Consider the following 22,131-nt stretch of genomic DNA (forward strand, 5'->3'; position numbering starts at 1 on the left):
AGCACTACCACTCAGTTTTCAGTTGTGCCCTGTGATTAATTGTGAAGAGATCTACCGGGTTGAGCTTGTCAGTGCCCTGTGAGGATTTGAACAAGACTGAAAGGGTTCAGTTCTTTCAGCCTGTCATTATAAGACATTCCTCTAAGTCCCAGAAACCCATGGTTTCTCTTACCTACACTACTCTAGATCAGCAGTTGTCTGTTTTGTAATTGTACTTGAATCCCTTACAATAATACCAATCAATATAATGACCTTTAATTTTTCTGCTGTATGCCAATATATTTTTAATTCTTCTACAGTATATTCCAATATATAAAATGTGTGGCTTTTGAATTTTTTATTCTGTTCGCAACATTGACAGTAAGCAGCGAAACCCCAGTTCACCTGAAATCAGGCAAAAAAGAAACTAAAATAAATTCACTTGCTGAAAGGGCTTTTAATCATTTAATCTCTGACTACCTGCCAGAGTACCGTTTTAATTTTGCGGTTTGATACCCGAACAGAAAGTCTGAAGCCAAGGTACTGTATATAGGTTTTTTTTAAGCTCTTATACAGCTGAGCACCTTGGAGTGTGGTCAGCAGTGTTAGTCATGAGTCAAATTACAAAATTAGACCATCTATGTAGCTGAGGGCCAAGGTGAAACCAGAAAACCGCAGACTCTGCAGGAATTGAGTTTGCGACTCCTAAAAAAAAAACTGGTCTAAACTTTTTCCTCTTGATAATTTTGCTGTCTAATTTAACTTTTAATATAACCTTTGTTATAAAGCCATTAGTCAGCCCTGCTCTTTCCTCATTGTTTTCCACCTGATGTTTTGTTTGCATATTCAGAAACACACCAACCAATTTACCCTTCTTATTGCTGTGTTTAATATGGACTAATAACATTAAAACTGTGCTTTTGTGAAAATATCCTAAACAAAAACAAAAGTGAAATATAACGTGAGTTTAAAGTAGCCTTTCCTTACTTAAATAATTGCAAATACTCCAGTAAATCACCTTCACTCTTGTCAGCTGTCTAGCTGTGGTGTTCAGTCTGTGACAATAATGGCCTACTGTAGTCTTATATACTCATAGCTCTTTATTCCTTACTAGTTTTGTCTATCTGGGGTAACTGCTATACCACAGTAAACTGTGGCAAGTTATCCTGTAGTATACATGTACAAGTTAATTGCACACGATTCTGCTTTTTCCATATTTATATTTTTTTACCAGAAGCATTTGTGAAACCAGTTTCTTTGAAAGACCTTACGAATTTAAGTCGTTAAAGCTGGAAGAATCGCTAGTTCTTTCAAATGAAACGTATTAAGGCGAAGATAATCGTCTTGTATGAGGAGTTTGGTTGTAATTTTGAGTTTATTTAGTGGGTTGTAATTTGTAATTCAGGATTTTAGTTGTGAGGAGTTTTTAAAACATAATCAAAATGGAAAACGAGTCGGGGGTTTTGATATGTTCTGAAACCACAGTACCGGTTCATTTTTCTGTATCTGAGAAATAAATAACTGCTCTCCAAGAGTTTCCGCTTAAACAATCATATCGCGTGTATAGACACTAGTAAGAAAAGTGAAAGGGAAGACGGAAGAGGAAAAGAATAGTAATTGCTGTTTAATATGAAGATTTAACGTTTACTCAAGAGCAGTAAAACTGTCAGCTGCTCCTTGGATTAAGAATGCTGTACAAGCATCTTTCGTGTCTGGGGAGAACATGCGCAATTTGTGTTGCAAGTTTAAGTATCATTACATATTACATTTCAAAAGAATTTTATATTTCCTGTGATAAAAAAAGCGATAGTTTAACATTTGCATTTTAAATGCTGGTGCGTTTCCAACGTATTTCAACATCAGGAAGCTCAAAGATTTCACGCAGGTTAAGTAAGCGCGTCCGAGCTGTTAGAGGAAACCTCTTAAAAAGCTTCATTTTTTCATAGATTTTGCCCCGATATATTGAAGTAATTAAAACGCTACTGCCCCACCAGCCATAATATTCCACGAGAAAAACAGTACCTAGAATCTCAACAATCGGCTTTGCTTTCCTCGCACATTTTAATCCGACAGAAACCGTTCAAGCTGCAAAATGTTTTGAATGCAAAAATCAACATTCTAAAATTAAATGTAGCAATAATAATTATACATGTTGCATGTATAATTGCATATATAAATGCATGTTGATTTTTGCTAAATGCAGAAATCAACATTCTACAAGTAAATGTAGTATAATAATTATACTCTATCTGTAAGTTAATAAAAACATTACAGGAGATCTGGTTTTTTTATACCATTTGAGAAAAAACGTTCTAGTTAAAAGCCATCTCTACTAGGTACTAAAGGCATGAATAAATGAACAGTATTAAGGATTTCAAGATGTCGTCCATACGGTGGTTAGAATACTTGATAAAAACGTACAATTGCCTCTTTAAACGATTTGATGATAAAGTATTATATTGTAGCGCGGGCAATAAACGCAGAGAAGCGTGGGAATGTTATTAAATAGCACGGTGTCCTTAAAAGAACTTGATTTTAGTTTAGAGCGTTTTTGTAATTAGAACAACGTACCTGACACTGAACACGTCTGTTATTACATTCTTCTGCAAAACGTTGAAAAACGTTTTTATAGGAGCTGTTCACCAAGTTGAATATACTGGTACTGGGTGATACAAAGAAAGTTTTTTGATCATTTATCATTATGTACGATATGACGTGTGAAGTTGAGCAAACTTAATGTTAAAGGTTTTCAAGTACTGTCATAACAGTACTGTACTATTGGGCCAATATTTATTGAATTTTAGATAAGATTGTAGATTAAAGGGTAAAAAGGAAGTAAAAACTGAAAAGAATTATGGACCATTTAAAATAGTATATTTATTTTTTATATTTATCGGGGTTTTTTTGTAGGATGCTAACGATCACATTGCTACCACAGTCCTTCTGGTACGGAATTGGGGAATAAGTTTATAACAGCATAAAATATTTTCCCAAATATGTGATGCTACACTTCATATCATTCTTCCCGGAATAGTGAAACATCATAAAAGTTGAGTTGTTTGACGTTAACATATTTCTATTCTACAGATGACAAGGCAAAGTCAGATTAGTCTTTGAACATTTTCACGCTATCTCATTGAAGGCCTTTCTTTGGTAATGGAAGTGTAATCATTAACTTCTGAGTTATTTTAGGAGTTTTATATCACTAGTGTTAAAGACGTGTCTAGCAGTGCATGGGTAGTCACTGTACCTCCTTCAAAATATTAAAAGTTGAGAACTCTTTTAAAAAGTCCATTATTTCCATACAGGTATTAAATACAAAGATTGCCGCTAAAACAGATTTCTGACAATTGGAAAGAATTGATTCCTTAGTACTGTACAGCACTTGTAACAGAGTAAGTGGATTATTACTCTGTAATCCCAGAAAAACTTGGAAAAGAAACGTGGTTTAAACGTTGGATATCAACATGTGAATTGAGTGAATATCCCCCTGGACTTGTTTTATTCCCTTGCTCAAATCAGTGAATTCACCGGGGGGTGGCGACCTCTAAATACCTATTAATATAGAATATATACCTGCCGTGCATGAGTGATACCAGTTTTTACGCCGTTCGTCATCGTCCATTTCAATCATGCAATCTGCATGGGCAGCACAGAGGCACTCAGACCTCCAGACTCCTGCTACAGTACATACAGTACTGTGCTCCCGTTTCTGGTGCAGTTCTTAGAAGATACGGAATTCCAATGAACTCCTACAGTCAGCTAAACCCACTAAAACCAATTACTGTAGGTAGAAACGTTCAAAACAATGAGATAATAATAGATGTTATACATATACTTTATTAGACTGTGTCTAGCCGCGGACTGCACGGAGATTATTAAGGAAGGGACTCGTAGTAGTAGGAGCCCGATGCGCTAAAATCAATTACCCACAAGCCGAGATTAAATAGATCAATCGGAAATCGGATAAATTAGTGATGATGATGATAAGACGCAATTTTAGTGAAACAAAATAAATTGCATATTTTCTGCCAGCACATGTACCGAAAAAGGCAAAGCAAAAGAAATCCTGTTCAATCTACCGTGACAGTGCTAATACCTGCACAGTACTTTTTCTGAAACTCTCCTTCGATTGCAAAATTATCTTCCTGTCATCTCTGACCTAATGTCAGGTTGTCTACCTCTTGATAGTATTCGGAGAATTGTAGGGTATGATTTGTTATCAAAGTTCTAGTTTAGCAATGCGACAAGACCAGGATTACATTTTTAATGAATCGCTTTTTACCAGGGTGATGTGCCGCAGTTATTGTGCACCAGCAACCTTTGTGACACAGTAATCAGTTATTGAAGTGAGAAGTTGCTTCACTGATCGAATTAGTGGCAAACTTCACATGGCCAAGACTGTGCAATACCCAGGTGGAAAAATTACGATACCTGGCACTATAGGGTTAACATACCTATCCTTTCAAAAAGTGCGGTGTGACCTTGCTTAACTGCTGAGATCTGGAGAGAACAGGCTACATCTCTAGGTTGGGTACACCAACCTTTCCCGGGAATTTCCCACTGTGAAAAAGACATTAATGTACAAACGGAGCTAGACGGTGAAGTTTAAAACCAATCTAATCTACACCTTTATTTTATCATTCATAGTAATGTGATATATGCTGTTGTAACACATGCGTATCCTTTATACTGAATCTTGTTGACACTAAAATTAATTGTATTACATATTTCCAATACAGTAATAGATTGCGGGGGGCAATATACTAATATACTGAGAGCCCCTAATTTAGCAGGTTATATGCGGTAAGTAACCGTTAATTCAGCAATGCATTAAGAGCTGTACTGTAGGAATCAAGGATGTACTGTAGCAAGCCCGATCTTATGGAGTAACAGGTTATATCACAGAGTTCTTGGCCCAGATGGATGTTGCAGTGGAGTGCAGCTCATGCTGCCCAAGTGTACAGCACAGTACAGGAGCCGATCAGCCCCTGACACCTTAATCAGTTATGCTTAATTCTGCCTCTCCCAGTATCACAGCCTCAGTATCACTGCTGACTTCCTTCGGTCTCGCAGGAAACACCCGCTGTTGGTCCTGGATCATTACAAGACCCAGTGGGAGTTAGCTAGATTGAGTACATCGCTGGGGATGAAGCAGATAGAGGTGGGGAAACTGCTTACTGCTCTGTGGGCTTTGGTCAAAGCTGCCTGCTCTCTCTCCCACCTCTCTCCTAATGAGAAGAATAAAGAGTTTTGTTGTTTTTTCTGCTCACAAATTGTTCCTGTTCCCTATTTGTTTTGAACAGAAAAAGGAACCACTTTAAAGGGTAGTAGTTTCCAAGAAACAACGTGAATAGTGTTTTTTTTTTGTTTACTCACAAATGGGCAAAAGAGAAAAGATCAATTGCTTAGCCTCTTGTAAAAAGGCTCTTACAAAAGACTGCCTGCATAAGCTTTTGGGACATCAACACCCTAACAATGCCACTGGGGAGACATGAAACAACCTTAGGTTCTAAGCTTTATTCTAAAATGTCATGAAAACAGAGCCGAGCAGGCTAAGGTTATTGAAACTTTAGTGCATGTAAACATTACACACCCTCTGTGAACATTAAGTATAAACAGGACTTGACAAAGGGAATGTGCCAGCAGAATCTTTTTCCTTCTCGGAAAAGGGAGTCTCTTATATGCGGTTACTGGCTAGCCGCTGACGTTACTGGAAAGAAAAACAAAACGATTTTTAAATTCACAGACCAGTTCTAGATCTAAATGGTAAAGCTCTGAAACCTGTCAATAATGAATAAAACCCATAAGCTAAATTTATCAAATCCACGTAGTAATAAAATCAAAGATTTTTTTTTCTTTGGATTAAAAAAACCCGCTTCATTTAAAAATGTTTAATACCCACTATATGTTCATTCTCTCGCGGATCCCTTTTGTTTAAAAGCTTTAAATAGCGGAATCTTTCGGTAAAACAAACGACAGCAGAACAAACAATAGCGTGTCGGTTACATTACAAAGCTAAGTTTTATTCACTTTTTATTTAGAAAAATATAAAGACCGCAAAACCTGAACGCTGCATTTTAAAAAACGTCTAAGGATGTATAACAGCTTAAATTTTTAGAATTCCATGCAACAAAAACACATTTTAGAACTCACTAAAGAAATTATAACAAAAATGAACTACTTTATAGTCAGTTTTCACAACAGGTAGGTAACATTAACCAGAGAGCTCCAGCATGGAGCTTCGCGATAATATAACCTCCACTGTAAAAAAAAAAAAAATCTTTGTTAGGCTTTCTAAATATTGCGTATGTTATAATTTCAACGGCTTGAACAAATGGCAAATCAGAAAGAATAACTGCTGGATACCGATACGACCCTGCGGAGATACACGGAAAATAAAACAGCTTGACTAAACAAAAGCAAAGGAAAAAAAAACCATCACTGTTGTAAACATTAACAACGATTTGAAAGCTCCAAGGTCTTTTTAAAAAAAAATAATCTACAGCTGAAATCCTTAAGTATGATCACTTACTGAATATTGGAATTTTTAACTTTGTACACAGTTTTTTCTGCTGAAGCTGCAATATTTTATAAGATGACATTTCGAACTGGTTTGAAATGGATTGGAAGAATACTGAACACAAGGGCTGCTCTGTAATTCTATACTGTTATATAGGAATGCTGTGCTACGAACCTAAGTAGCCAATTGTGTTAAAAGACGTTATCTTTAGCAAATAGGGAGGTAGGAGGGTGTGCATGATAAATTATGAAAATATTTAAGTTTATAGTTTAAATATTTCAAAAATATACACCGAGCATCTCTGCGTGTTTCGCTCCCACGCGCATGAAATAAAAACTTTATTTTTTTATTCCGAGACGGACTCTTGGCTGTCTTTTATCCAACAGGTGCACAAGTCCACCGTTTATCAATAATAATCACTGTGTACGTGTGTAACTGAAACAGTCGCACAACAGAGAGTTCAATACAGTTTTAACCGATCAGTTTAAATAATTTCTGATAAGCTAAACAAACACAGGTGTGTTTAAACGAGGTGTTTTTCAAGATATCAGGCAATTAAATATAAAGCCACTCTCGGGCCCACACTGAAAATTTGGGTATTAATACAAGATATAGATGAACCTGTTTCTGCATAAAACTACAAGTAGCTCACGAACATAACTGACCAAAACCTGATCTTGGACAAAAAGTCCTCAATAAGAGCTCGTTAAATGTGCTCATTCCTCTACCGCATCTTTTATAATTTCTTCGACACAAACATGTTTTGAATGGCAGAAAGAGCAGCCATTTTGTAGTGATCTCTCTGTGACTGAGCCGGGGGTGGTGGGTTGTGTTATGAACAGGTAACAGGACATAATAAACATTTTCAAATCACACATTTACTGACAGGCCCAAGTGTCACAAGTGGAGAGAGATTCAAAAATCCAATCTATTAATATGAAAACTGAAAAAGAGCGATCTCTTTCATTTTATACGAGGGGAAGGAATACTCAGATATAATGTCGCGACACACAACAGAAATCTCAAAACATGAAACAAAACACTGCATTTCTCGAGACTTGTGAAGGCACATATTTAGTTTAATTTAATGAAAAATACGCCATTTAGCTTTGCTTAGTAAGTAATTACATTACTGGACAGAATATGGTTAAAAGATGGGTATTTGCGCTACTGAATACTGAGGTCAAATTAAACTGTAAATGCAAGATCTACTGTATTTAGAAACCACGGAGCACATTTTTCCCTTGCACGGGGAATCATTGCGATTGTTTGGGAGATTGTAAGCAGACCGTGGGCCATTCTGCAATCAGAGAAGTTCATCTTGCAACCAGAAAATAAGTCGTCCATCCGGCTAACAGGAGAGCTCCTAGCAACACTGTGTAACTGAAGAGCACAAACTTGAGAAGCTCCTTCAGCACCCAGAGGAAGCGCAGGGTGAAAGGCTCCCTCTCGAGCTGCAGCAGGTCCATCCTCCTCTCGCTGGTCGGCTCGGCGAGCGGGCTGCTGTTCAGGACGAGAGCCCGTTAGGAACACTGCAGATGGCGGTACACCACGACCCGCTTTTCAACTGCGTCTTGTTGGCTACTCAGCTTTGTTTTATTTTTTTTTTCTTAACGAGAGTTAATTTTCATCACACCATTCAAAATCTTTTTTCCTTCACGGCAGTTACTCTTTTTTGCCCTTTTACCTTCAAAAAACAAACTTAAATCTTTGCGACGTCACAAGCCCTCCCCCGCCCCCAAATAAATTGCAATACAAAATCCATTCAGTAAGTCGTGGTGCTCTCAAGCACTCACTGTATTAATATTTAATACGTTAATTGCTCTTAATGTTCGTGTTTATAGATCTTTCCATGGGCTATCAGCACTTTCATGTGTATCAATAAAAATGTGCTCAATAAAAATGCTTTCCCTTAACACTGCAACTAATTCATAAATACTGCTGAGAACTACAGATTCGTCTGGGCTACCTGTTGAACCTCCGCACACACTAAATACTGAATGCTGGAGTCTAGTGTATGGACAATGTTTTGCAAGAATGTATGACGGAGATGAAGGCGTGTTTCAGAAAACAGCTAATATGTTTTCGGAAAAAGCACAATTTAGCAGTTTATTTTGTACAGGCAACTGCGCTGCCGTCTTCAAAACCGGCGCAAGGTAACTGTCCATGGTTCTGAACCGCGCTTCCGGGAGCAGCCAGAGTAGCTTTAAACTGACTTGAATAGGAATGTGTGTTTTCCATCTTTCTTATCGAAAACACATTATTGGCTATTAAAAATTGCAACAGATGCTTTTCGGTTGTATAAATTTCAAAACACAAATTCAGCAATCACTTGGAAGCTTATACGATCAAAACAGGTATGTAACTTCAAGTGTTTTAGATTTTGTTTTCCTTAGGTTTTAAATATTGTATTAATCAAACACCAAATCCCACTTGGAGTTTATCAGGCATAATTCATTTTTAATTGTTTTCGAGTATTATGTGTTGTATCCGACCGTGAACATCATGCACAATATCCATGCAAAATCTTGTTCGAATAATCTAGACGATGTTTATTATTCAACGCAGAAATAAGCATAACGGTACCAGCTTAAAATAATTCAGTTCACACCCCATTTAATTAATACAATATTACCAATATAATTTTTTTATAGTTAAACATTGTTTCACGGGACGTAGCAAAAAAATAATATTGCAAACCATTACGTTCCTTTCCACTTCGTAAAAAATCAAATCTATTATTATATAATAATATAAAAACATAATATAAACATAAATAATGCACTCACTTTTGTTCCAGTACTGTGGTGTCCCTCTGAACGAGCGTCAGGAGCGAATATATCCCAATTGTTTTCTCTTCTTCTGAAGAGATTGTGGGCCATCGCCGTCAGAACAAGCGCTCAAGGCATAGGTGTGGCCACGCTCTATTAAATTAATGACCACAGCCTTAAACCCTCGGGTTTCTCTAATGGGAGCTCAAGGCTCTTCAGACACCTGCTCCTTCTACATGAAGTCTGGTTGTGTGATCCACCTGAGACATGGATTTAAGTACTAATCGCTGCAAGTTCTAGCACGATGGAGAAAGAAAAGGCAACAATACGACAGAAAAAATAATAATTCACGTTGAATAACGAGGTTCAACTAAATTATTAAAAGGCTTTTCCTTGCTGTTTTACTCCCTCGAAGTACTACTGTCGGCGAACACCAGAATTAGCCCGGCAAACTACTATATCTTAGTAGTCCTGTTTTGGTAGAAAGATATCGATTAAAACATTTTCAGGGGTTATTATTTTTATTTTTTTTAATTCGTGACGAGTCAATTCTTCATCGCTCTCGATTTCTCAGGACTAACAGGCCCAGTTAAAAACCTCTCCTACTACTGAGGGCGCAAACACGACAGGACGGGTGATTGAATTCTTTTTTTGCTAATGAATCTACTAACGGACACAGAGGTGAGCTGGAGGGTGTGGTATCTGTTACTGTTCTGACGTTATTACAGAAAACACGCTTGCAATCTGATACTACCGCTACAGTCCTAAACGTAACCAATCCTTAACCAGGCTGCGACCTCTTACTCTTCGTATTCGCTTACACGCAACTTGTGCTATTTTTAACACGGTATGAAGTTTTCAGTCTCATAACCGAAACGTAATTTAGTTTTCTTTCAAACTTAGTTTCTCAGGGGCTGACGCCTGCTCTCCTCTCATATAAAACAGAAAGCCCAGACAGGAAAGAGATCGATCCATCCGAAAACAAACCCCACAGCCGGCCGAGTCATCCTTCACTAAAAACAAAGAGCAAAATGGCTTCTTAATTTAATCAGCGTCCTCCATCATCAAATCATTGCCTCATCCACGGCAAGCCCTCCAGACAGGAGCAGGCCATTATCTGCTGATCAGGAAGCCTGTAAGCACTAATTGCTCCTCAAGAGAGCAAGGCCACTGAAGAAGGCCTGCACTCCTGTTTCCCGTGAGCTGTCAATACGCTTTCCATAGCCTTGCGAGTGAACAAGCCTTCTCGGTGTTTAACATTTACTAGGCTATAGGCTGCATCCAGCATCACCTTAGGTAGTCTTTGAGTAGGTTTATAAACCCTGTAGCGCTGCAGGGCTGGCTAACTTAAGATTGTGCACAATGTCGAAAAATTACTATAAAGCTATGAAGCGTATACAGATAATGTTCTCACGGGCATATCAGTTTCTTCCCGTTCAGCAGGTAGAAAGTTTTCCTCATGTGTTCTGCCTGTGCGTGGGTAATGCGACAGGGAACGGTTTTAAATTTCAGGTGTTTTCCTGACTACAGAAAACAACAGAGCTCAACACAGTTGGGGAGGGAGACGACGACGAACAAGTTGCACTTGATGTGCATTCTGGAAATCAAGCTGGACGACTTTAACGATGCAGCCCCCATGACCATGTTTCCCGTCACATGCTGCCTCCTGGTATGAACCAAACGAGAGGCGGTCATGGGAACAGGTGCAGTTTTTGCACCAGAACAGTCTTGTTTTCTTTCTGCAACACTGTTTACTACTCTGTTCGTTTACAGCCAGCTTTAACAGAGACCACATCACTACGCAAAAAAGAAACTGATCAGAATGGGCAGACATACAAAAGGTACTGTAAGTGAGCAGACTGACTCGGTGCTTCAGCATCCTCCTGACAGGGCTCTGCACAAAGAAGCTGCTTTAATGCAATACTTGCCTCAGTATACTCTCGAGCCTCGGCTCTGGCCTGCCGGGGCTGTTCCACGCCAGCCTGTGCCGGGGGAGGATTTCAGCGGCACACTTCAGCTCAAAGAGGAACTGAGGAACTGAGAAAGACGAATGAGGGAAATGCCCCCATTCTCTCTCTCAGAACCTGCAGTTTCCCGTGAACTGTGCTGTGCCTGCCTGACCCTTGTAGATGCTCTGAAATCTACTGTACAATGCAGTGGAAAATCCAGGCGAACATGTAACGCTGCTTATATAGTGTACACACACAGGGGCGATACAACATAAGCCTCCTCTGTTTAATCTAGCAGACACACAAGCCACAAAGCACTCTGTACAACCCCACGGGTGCTCTCGTGCGCTCAAGAGCTCCTCTGAAACGCGCGCTCATTTTATGTTCCACACCTCGGGGGCGATCAAGTCCGCATCCCCCCCCCCCCGCCCCGCCCCCGGATCCAACCAGTCCGGTGGTTTCAGAAAGGGGGCGCTTCCAGTTTGTCCATGAGCGACTTGATCCAGCTGGTGCCGTTGATGAGCTTGGTGGTGGCGATGACGTACTCCATGCCCCCCTCTTCCATCTGCGACAGGAACCTCAGGGCGGCGATCTCGGCGTAGGTCACCCCTCCCAGGAAAAAGACCAGCGTGGTCCTGTTCTCTCCCTGCTGGCCTGTGAACAGAACCCCAGAGGCCCGCTCTCAGAACTGCTCCGTGTCCCATTTTGCCTCATTCACTACTGGTTATGCGTCTTGAGAGCAAAGATGTGAACAGGAGGTGAGAGACACGGCTCTATTTATTTAGTTTGCGCCAGCAGGGAGCTGCTCAAAGCAAGGCGCAGTAAGAAGCGAAGCCAGGGGCTTGACCATAACTCGGAAGAATACGGTATAATTCACCTTTTAACCCTGATTTCTAGATTTCCTAAAATGATTATAACAAGTCTTGGTTTAAGTTTATTCTCTTACGTTTATAAAATCTAGGGATATTATGTCAGAAATTATTAAGTTATTAACTTAACTGACCCTACATTTCCTGCATCTTCATTTCCTAAAGCTATTATATATTTAACATCTGACAAAAGTACATTGCATCTAGAGGTTTAAAAGAAATGCAATGCACAACACCACAACACTTTTTGTATTTGTTTAATATTTATAATATATTAATGACAGCAATTATAATTATGTGACAACGGTCACATTATTGTCGCATCACTCTCGTTCTTTCTGTTGATAAGATAACCTGTCTCTGTACAATCAATAGAAACCCTACAAAAACGTCTCTCCGATCGGTAAATGAACACACCTTCAATCTGTTTGAGTGGACAAGCTTTGCGCAAGAGCTTTCAGCCACACGACGACAAAGTCATGTTCTGGCAGCGTGTGCGTCTCCTATCTCAGACAAGATCGACTTGTGCCATAAATGCCGACTGAACAGGATAGAGAAGGCAGCCCGCAAAGGTACTGGCACACAACAGCTACAGCTGGCAGATATCTTCAGCAAACAAGCACTGCTGAAGGCCAATTCGATTACTCACCGTCATGCCCACCCCTTGCAACATAAATCTGCGCACCTTCCATCAGGGCATCAATTTAGTTTATTTTTACTCTCAGTGCTATAGAACTAAGTTATCCTTTAAATGTAGTACAAGTTTGCACAGGTACTGTAACTGATCAATTGCTCAATTTTCCTCTCACCATATGGGTGAGCTCTTAGGCGTGTATTACATTCACTGACGACTCAGCTTTACTTGTCTATTACTGAGAGGATTGTTTAAAGCTTATGCATGCATGTGTTCTGGTTGTTAACGGATTCATGCCGTGTTGGATGCACTGTGTACCGTGCAGGTCTTGGTATGTGCCTGCAATGCGGATCTGCCGCCTGGGATAGTGGCTGGGTGGTGACTTACGCTTCTTGTGGAGCCCGGAGGGGAGCTGCTGCCTCTCCTCGAAGTGGGGCCCCGGCAGCATCTTCAGCACCTCCTCGATGCTGCGCCAGCCGGGCCGCGCCAGCAGCTGCGCCAGGCGCACGCTCAGGGGGGCGAAGCCGCTGTACACGTAGGAGATGTCATTGGGGTTCTGCAACAAGAGGAGACCTGCTGCCTGATTTCCAGGGTCATGACCTTGCAGCTACCATCAACAATCCTATATCAACAACGAGTCCAAAATTAGGTGTCTATTAGCTTCATGCATGCTGGGAAATGTATTGATTATTTCCTATGTACCTCTTCTCCCGCACTGCAGCGATGTCCTAATTTGATCACTATAAAGCATTTTGAGAAGATGCTCAGCACAAAAAGTCAGATACCATCATTGCTTCTGATGCTATTTGTTTTGAGCATATAGTCCATTGAGAGGGATATTTGTTTTAAGTTATAAAAGGGTTGGGAGGAGGCAAGACAGAAAATTATGCGATAACTTGGGAGTAAAATTCCCAAGATCAGTTTCTTGGGAGTAAAGTTCAGCCTATGCGGAATTCCATCCCTAATGTATTTTGTGCTACATTACACTGACTACAATTCTTCTGGAAAAATAATTGTGGAAAAATCAAATAACTGTCCTTCGGGAAGTCAAAATTTGATTTATGTAAATCATTTAGCAATTCCATTGTGTTGTTCCATTGTTTGGGAACATAAAGGAGCACACTTGTTGATAAATATTTTCTTATTTTCATGAAGACCCAGGACTGAAACACACCTGCTCATTCACATCCTCCATCCACAGCTTGAGGGTCTTTCTGATGGTGGGATAGTTGTTCCTGGTGCCGATCTGAGGCTTCAGCAGGCCAGTCTTCTCCAGGTTACTGAGGGTCAGTATGTGCTCATAACCGTAAGTCTGGGAGAGAAAGGGTGTTAGGACCACCTACTATTATGGAAGACATTTCATACATCACCCTGGATTTCTTAAGCACAAACAGCAAGGTAAGAAAGAGGAGAGATCTTAATCTCCACCCATAAAACAGGTGAAACAAGCATTTAGACAATGAAAACTGAAGGCCTTTCTTCACACAGAGGGTTGTGGGTGACTAGAACAAGCTATTTAACTAGCCTGCTCAAGCAGATACCTTCGGAAATTTCAAAAAATGGCTGGATTAAGTCTTCAAATCAATAAGCTGGCAACAGCCAATCAAGCCTCGTCTCGTTTGTGAACTCACAGTTGTATTAACAGTATAGCATTTAAATGAAGACCATTCTCTTAACTGCTAAGAGATTTGCACAGCAATCTGAAGGAGCCATACCTGCAGGATTTCCCGTTTATAGTGGTCCAGGACTTTCTGCTTCAGTCCATTGTTACACACGGACTGCATGCACACCAGCCGCAAGATCTTTATCAGAGGGTCCTTCTGGGCAATGCAGTCCTCGATGTAGGAATTCACCTGGACGAGAGGGGCATATTTCTGATGTATTGCCAGCAACAGGCAGCAGTGTACAGTACTGGCTAGGGTTCTGGATTGTTAGCGGGAAGGTTGTGGGTTCAGATCCCAGGTGGGGGCACTGCTACTGCACCTCTGAGCTGGGCACCTCATTTAGATTACACAACTAAAACCGGACAAATCTGAGCCTTCTCAAAAGCAACAAACAACAAATAATACATTTCTAATCATGAAAGACTGAGTGACAGTGTGTACAGTCATTAAGATGGAGTAAAGGCTGCTTTGTTGTTGGTTTTTTGGCTAGAGGACTGAATCAGCAAATTGTGGTTATCGCCAGGTGTGACACATGAGAAATTCCACCGGTGTGTCAAGTACCTTATCTGTGTCCACTCCCGTCATGAACTCCTGTTCAACAGTCAGGTTATCAAAAAAAGCTTCTGAGGCTGAAACATAAAAGAATTAATTAATTAGAAATAATATTAATAATATATAGAAATAAGCCGATACAAACAGCAAAGAGATACAATTTAAATAACACATGGTCCCCAGTTACTTTAAAACAACAAAAGATCGCGCAAACATTTAATCTTAGAACCAGTACCACATCACACTTCAAGGAGCAGAATTTTTAGAAAATACTTGCATAACGGCACAGTAGAAGACTATTAAAAAACACAGAAAATAAAAAATGAGAAAAGGCTTTTTATACTTGTGATATCTTTGATGAGCTCAGCAATAGAGGTGTGGTTTGCTAAAGAGCTCCTGGCAGCCTGCATGTGTGGCAGCTGTGATACAAACTGCTTGATCTCCCCCACTGTTTTGGCATTGTGTCTCTCCTGGAAAAGATAACAGGCTGTGAAGGATCTGTAAAGCCATTATCTCAAAACGCAGAGAAGCAGTGCATGCAAATTTAAATTAAGAACAAAAACATTCTTTAAAGTTTGCCCTCAAACAATACTACCACACTAGGAAAATTAGTTTTGCTTTCAACAAGTCTGGGCATGGGACTGATAATGAGGCCATTAACTAACTTATACATCTGTGCCAGGCTATGTGTGAGCCAATTTCCGTTTTATTAGCACATACTGCAGCCATCAACACATCTATTGCATTTTAATTATCGGATCTGATTCTTTGTGCTCCTAAAACAGATGAATAACAAAGGTCAGATAAAAAAGCACTACGATCAGCCTTATATTACTTTCAGCAACACTCAGCATGTTCCGTCCTATAATCACATGGCTGTCAGACAGCCAAAACAAGTAACATAACTCAATTCAATTATTTTAATTGCACATGGATTTTGCACAATATGGACACAAGGAAATAAAATCCTGAGTATTCTGGATAATGAACATATCCACTAGTGGTCTGTAGTGCTTTTCAATTCTGAAGAGCTTGTGTAGTTTTTAAGACAGTACTATACAAAGCACTGGAAAAAAACATGATACTATCAATTATTAGTCAGCACAAACTTGTTGGCAACTGTTGTTGTACATTGTATACATGTTGCAGTTTAACTTTAAGAGATAGTAATGGACACCCTTTCCACACAGAATTAAACACACTTAAATACTGACATGAAATTAACCCTTACTAGTTCTCTGATTTTTTGTATTGGATCTACTGGCTAAAGACGTCTGCATGCAAATGACTTCCTGCCCTGGAATACTACAGGTAGAAGCCATGTTCACAAGCTCCAGGGATTCACCTCGAAAGCAGCAGAGATAATTTTAGCCTTCTTGCTTAGCACAGCTCCCACTGCATTGAAATTCTTGTCCCTGATCTCGGCATACAGCTCCTCAGCAGAATTCAGCTGTAGCTTCTTGGGCTCTGTGGGCAGGTCCTTTCCACCCTCGCCCTGCTTCTTCTGGGAGAATTTCTCTGGAGGAAGCTTCACATAGCCTGCAGACAGAACACTGCAGTTATACAGGAGGTATAGCGTAGCTATTATACCATTAGTATACCAGCATAAATGGAAGGTTACATATGGAAATATAATTAGTAAAACACAACAAACAGCCAACCATCCATACAAAAAGGTCTTATTTCATAGAATAAAATTATGACATCTTTGTAGTCCACTGAAAGTGAATCTCTGTGAATATGGGGCACTGAGAATCACTACTCCCGTTTCTCAGTTTTTTATGGCAGAACTTTTTAATTAAGTGCTTTGTGTGGTCATTATTTTCCTAAAAGTTTCACAGCCACCTTCCAGCGCGGAATGGAAACGTACTCGTGACGTAAAACCGAGGTCCTGACTCTCTGTGGTCATTAAAAATCCCAGGGCGCTTCTCGAAAAGAGTAGGGGTGTAACCCCGGCGTCCTGCCCAAATTTCCCATTGGCCCTTACCAATCATGGCCTCCTAATAATCCCCCTCTATGAATTGGCTACATTACTCTGCTCTCCTCCCCACTGATATCTGATGTGTAGTGAGCGTTCTGGCGCACTATGGCTGGCTTCGCATCATCCAGGTGGATGCTGCACACTGGTGGTGGTGGAGGGGATCCCCATTACCTGTAAAGTGCTTTGAGTGGAGTGTCCAGAAAAGCGCTATATAAGTGTAAGCAATTATTATTATTATAATGGCTAAAAGCTGTTACAATCTCGACACACGCAGATTCCGCCTTCGCAGAAAACCTTAGCAAGCCCCTAGCTTTCAAGTGAGCAAGAAGTAATAGTTATTTAGCATTGCGGATGCACAATCCTATAGCAATCTCCCACGCGTGAACAAAAGTTCAAATGCATTCCCCTCCGCACTGACAAGATGATAAAGAAAATCATGGGTGCTTGAGCACGCACGACGCCAGGGAGCTGGAGTTTGTGTCGATGGCTCACAGGCTCATACTCACCGTTGGTGATGCCGTAGATTTCATCGATGAGGCCTTCGTAGGTGAGCTGTGTGGCCAGGGGCGTGAGAAGGTCCACGTTGCGGTCCAGGAGGAGCAGGGTGTCAAACACAGGCAGGATCTGATTCTGACTGCCGGCAAACTCCCTCTTCATCCTCAGCATCATGTTGGCCACGTGCTGGAAAAAAAACAGGCAGCCTCCCCTTCAGAGGTGCGGGCGGCGACGTGCGAATTCACGGACTGCGTCGCGTTAACGGGACCGGCGCGCCGGTTCAGAGGCGGTAAGTAGCGGTGGAAGCGAAGGAGACGAACGTGGGGAAAGAAGATTTTAGGAGGTGATGAAATGTTGAAGAGAAATCAAACTTTCAAAAGGACGTTTTCAGCATTTGTTAGAATCTATGTGACAACGATAGAACCTTGCACTTGTATAACGCTTTTCATCCCATGGGAACTGAAAGCATCTTACATTTACAAATAGATGGGGAGCCACTTCTCCCACCTCTGACGTGCAGCCCCTGCGCGGCAGCTATTCTGTCCCTAGGCTCCACTACACAGCAGGACAGGCGGGGAAGAGAGAAACTACTTCACCACCTGAATTAAGGGGGAACTTTTACTAGGCCAGACCGTTCAAGCTCAGAGTGAAAATTAGCCAGCAATACTGGGGGATAACAACCTTTGTCTTTCCCAGCGGTCTTAAATGGTCCCTCTGATGAATAGTGAAATATTTCCATGAACACGTAGGAACTCAGTGTTAGCATCTCATCCAAGGGATGGCACCTTCCCTGCTCACTTTAGCAGGGCGTGATGTCCAAGAGCTCCACCTACTGACTGACCAACACCACTTACAGCAGGGGCCTGGCTTTTCTTACAGAACTCCCACCCAGCCCCGATCAAGCCCAGCTTTGCTTGACGTCTGAAGAAGGATGAGATGAGGTAACGGGGTGGCAACATTGCGGTCAAGCTATCTGTCTTGACTACAAAGGTAATACAATTTTGCAGGTGAGAACAAAGTTTGAAAATATGCAAACACGTGACAAGCGTATTTTTATTAGCTACTTAGCAGATGACCATGCTCTTGGATAACATTCTAGAAACGCTTTACAGTAAATTGATCATTAATGGGATATCTATCAAGACCCTGTTTATCAAGCTTAATCTAAAGTGCTAATGCATTCAGAGTAAGATTGAATTTTAAACAGATGCTTTTGCTTTAGATGTCTAGCCGTGATGCTGAAAACACGCCACACGTTTCAGTGATTTCAGCAGAGCGAGCTCAATGTGACCTGACCGGCCCCCACAGTCCCATACCCGTGCAGACTGGCCCTTCCCGAAGATATATGGGATGGTTCCATAGAGGGCCTGCAGAGTCATCAGCCCCTTAGCTGTGTGGTAAAGGCTGGTCTTGTCATTCTCCAGGTAACACTCCTGTTAATCGCGAAGAACAGACACAATCAAAGCCTGCCTCAAAAGCTACACATGTACACCAGATGTTGGGCTTTACTGTGTTTTAAATCCAGAGTAAAACTGTTCTTGCTTGTTTAGTGTTGTTCATATTGGGGAAAAAAGTGTTTTGCAGAGACAGAAAGACTGTAAACGTGTTGCTGGATATATAATTTGTGCAGACTTCGTAAAGCCCTACTAACTGGTGGACATCCTGTGCAAAAAGCTTCTTGACCCAAGTACTTCTCAAGTCTACATTTCAGAATTATCTGAATGTTTTAATCCTCCAGTAACAGATCCCATCACACTTCTAAAATATGTACAAAGTCTATACTCATATCTTAAAAATGACATTCTGGTGTTCTGTTAACAATGTGCATGATAGGAATCTCAGTTCTCAATGTCTGATGTTGTTGGACTAATTACAATACAACCCATTAGCACTGGAGACAATAGTACTTGCTGCATCTCTGTTGTCTCCGAGTAAAAGCTTAAGTGACAAACAAGACAGCACCGGAGGAACAGCACTGAGGTCGAAGCGAAGAAATGTGGGAGAATTCTGTCACAGGGGAAGGGAGGCAGGGCTGTGGAGATCTCAAACACCAGTGGTGGAAGAGGACTTTACCCGGAAGGCGCTCTCGGACTCCATGGAGAGCAGGTCGCTGTCGTAGGGGATGAGGTCCAGGATGTACTCATCGATGTTGATGAAGGAGGCCAGCACCCCCCTCTCCTTCAGCCGCTGCTCGCACAGGAGGCTGCGCCGCGGCACAAACAGGATGTGGAGGTCCCGCGGGGAGCGCTGCCTGTCCTCGCTGCGGGCGGCGGGGGAGAGAAACCACACACAGTGAGGCGGGCCGCCCTCTTCGCCTGCACCTCGGTCACCACGACGACAGGCAGTGCCGGCCTTGTGCTCTTCAGAGTCCCGGTTAATACTGATCGCACTGTCTTCTTTTCCAATACAGCCAGTTACTGCTGCTTCTAGGTTTATCCCTTATGCCTACTACCTTCTTCAGTTAAAGACAAAGAAACTCTTCGACAGCTACGACAGGAAAGGAAGCCATATTCCCCAAACAAGCAACATTTCAGACCAGGTTTCATGGCTCTGTTTAACACACAGTCCCTTTTTAGATGGCTGCTTCTATGCACAAATAAGCTTTCTGTAAATGCATGAATTTCAATGCTCTGTGCCAAGTCTGCTCTCCCCAGTTAGTCAACTTCAAGTCATTTAGTTTTGAAGCTTTTTGATTACCTTTTGGTACTCTAACAGTGCTATTTGAGCAGGCCTAGGTGAATGGGTAACACCTCGTCTACGGTATTTTTTGTAAATGTTTTAGGAGTTAAAACATATTTGTGGAGTACTAATATAGTGATATTAATGCAATGATAAATTCATCCATTCATTTTCAATGGCCTTAGTCCAATGCAGGGATGCAGAGCCTAACCCAGAAGACAATGGGACACAAGGCAGGATGCGCTCACTCACAAAGACATACTGGAGACGATTAACCTAGACAGCATATCGCTGGGGAGTGGCAGAAAACCACAGCGCCAGCTGGAAACCATGGGGCTATGGTAACATGCAAACTCCACAAAGAAAGTGTCCCAAGCCAGAATTGTACCCAGGACCTGCGAGGCAGCAGTGCCAACAACCACGCCACTGTGCCTGTGCCCTGTCACACTGTGATTAACATGCACACACTGCTTATAGACAGCTCTGGCGAAGAGCTAGACTAACGTACGAGCAATGAAGGCACAGCTGCCGCAGGTGTAAGCTAACACTTGCTTTTCATTAGATTAAATTATACCTGTCCACACAGGCAAGGTAACGGACCTGACCACGTTCTCAGCAATGACGTCCATTAATTCCAGTCTGGGCCTGACAAAGAAGATGATATTTTTGACATCGGCGACGGGGAGGTGCCCCGGCTTGAGAGTGAACATCTTCTCCACCTCATGTTCCTGAAAAGCACAAAAGGGTACGGTACACAGCCCTCATGAGAACAGCAGCATGTAATAAGCCAGACTCCTTTATTCAAGACACTTAACAAGGGTCAAAGCATGGAAAGCAAGACACATACACTAGAAACACAACCACGCTTGCCCAATATCTTCCAGATTTATAGAATTAATCAAAGGAGTCAACATTAATAAGTTTATAAAGGAACAGCTAAAGGTTTATTTCATGCTGAAAGGAAAGGAAAAAAAAAGACACAATGTTTTGCTGTGGAGCCTTCTTCAGGGCTGTCATGAACACTCACACTTGCACAAGGCTTCATAAGCTACCTACTTGAAATTATGGTTGTATGGCAGCGACACGTACCAAGAAACTTAAATTAAATAGAAGAAACGTTCCTGGAGCAAGAAAAAAAAACGGATCTACCTTTAACAGGGAATACTGTGCAATTAACCCGAAGGGTCCCGTCAGGTACTCGTCCCAGACAATTGCCTGCACAAAGAGAAACGTGCAGGGAGACCATAAAACAAGAATCGAGTCCCGAGATCGAAGTCATGGCGTTATTTTAAAACGAATTATAGTCACGATGGAAACTGTTTGCAACATTGCATCAGGATAAATCCGTTGCTGGACCCAAATTGTTATTTAGCTGACAAGGATGAAGTCGAACAGCATGGTTCTTGAAGTTAATGAAGATGGCATAAAACGTACTACATACCGTAGAGCATCCAATAAATACATTAGGGCGATTTCTATACATAATTAAAAATTGCCAGGGAGAGGAATCATTTTTTATATAATCAAATTCTGCATGCCAAACCTTGGAAAAAGGGGAAGGATCTAAGCAGTGCATTATTTAAGAGCATTTTTTTTCTCTATTCACTCGGGACACTTATTCTTGGTACTTATGGACAAAACACCGAACAGTGCAGACATCTTGAATGCTGCCGTCGGTATCAACGGATTACCTTGCTTCCAGCGCACTTATCCAGAAACTCGCGCAGCTCCTTCCTCGCAGCCTCCCTCAGTATGTTGAGATTGACTCTTCCGTAAGACAAGTGCGACGCCATCTTCGCCCCGTCTGACAGCGGGTCATGTGACGGGAGGAATGCCGGGAGGCGTCATGTGACAAGCGAAAACACTCACGCGGCCTTCTTCAGTAATTAATTTGACTGTTCCTTATTTTTGGAGACTACAGAAATTGCGTTAGCAGAATAAATTGCAACTGTAGACTCGACGTTTCTGTGCTGTTTTTTTCTTTTTAGTGATTTACAAGTATCATACCACAAATATTTTTTAAAGGCATCCTTTC

At 41.3% G+C, this 22,131-nt stretch overlaps 1 protein-coding gene and 1 long non-coding RNA gene across 2 annotated transcripts; both read right to left on the minus strand.

Annotated features, from left to right (window-relative positions):
* Positions 1 to 6,806: 6,806 nt before the first annotated feature.
* LOC148819085 (uncharacterized) lies at positions 6,807 to 9,411 on the minus strand. Its single transcript, XR_016094345.1, has 2 exons — positions 9,292 to 9,411; positions 6,807 to 8,005 (listed from the first exon to the last, which is right to left on the minus strand). It is a non-coding gene; the product is annotated as an uncharacterized LOC148819085 (long non-coding RNA).
* Positions 9,412 to 11,489: 2,078 nt separating this feature from the next.
* On the minus strand, positions 11,490 to 21,921 carry vps33a (VPS33A core subunit of CORVET and HOPS complexes). Its single transcript, XM_088935598.1, has 13 exons — positions 21,788 to 21,921; positions 21,246 to 21,311; positions 20,697 to 20,824; positions 19,491 to 19,677; positions 18,734 to 18,850; positions 17,429 to 17,603; positions 16,287 to 16,480; positions 15,285 to 15,411; positions 14,951 to 15,018; positions 14,441 to 14,578; positions 13,900 to 14,037; positions 13,113 to 13,281; positions 11,490 to 11,876 (listed from the first exon to the last, which is right to left on the minus strand). Exons 1-13 carry the CDS (start codon positions 21,887 to 21,889, stop codon positions 11,683 to 11,685), a joined length of 1,803 nt encoding a protein of 600 aa, XP_088791724.1. The 5' UTR covers positions 21,890 to 21,921; the 3' UTR covers positions 11,490 to 11,682.
* Positions 21,922 to 22,131: the final 210 nt, after the last annotated feature.

This window comes from Atractosteus spatula, chromosome 17 (genome assembly GCF_055471065.1).
Source record: "Atractosteus spatula isolate fAtrSpa1 chromosome 17, fAtrSpa1.hap1, whole genome shotgun sequence".
Taxonomy (NCBI): domain Eukaryota; kingdom Metazoa; phylum Chordata; class Actinopteri; order Semionotiformes; family Lepisosteidae; genus Atractosteus; species Atractosteus spatula.

Coding starts and splice junctions, on each gene's coding strand:
- vps33a (XM_088935598.1), bottom strand. CDS start 21,889: ATGGCGTCGCACTTGTCTTACGGAAGAGTCAATCTCAACATACTGAGG. Junction 19,678..20,696: donor ATTGCTGAGAACGTGGTCAG/GTCCGTTACCTT, acceptor CGCCGCCCGCAG/CGAGGACAGGCAGCGCTCCC. Junction 16,481..17,428: donor AATCTACGGCATCACCAACG/GTGAGTATGAGC, acceptor TTCTGTCTGCAG/GCTATGTGAAGCTTCCTCCA.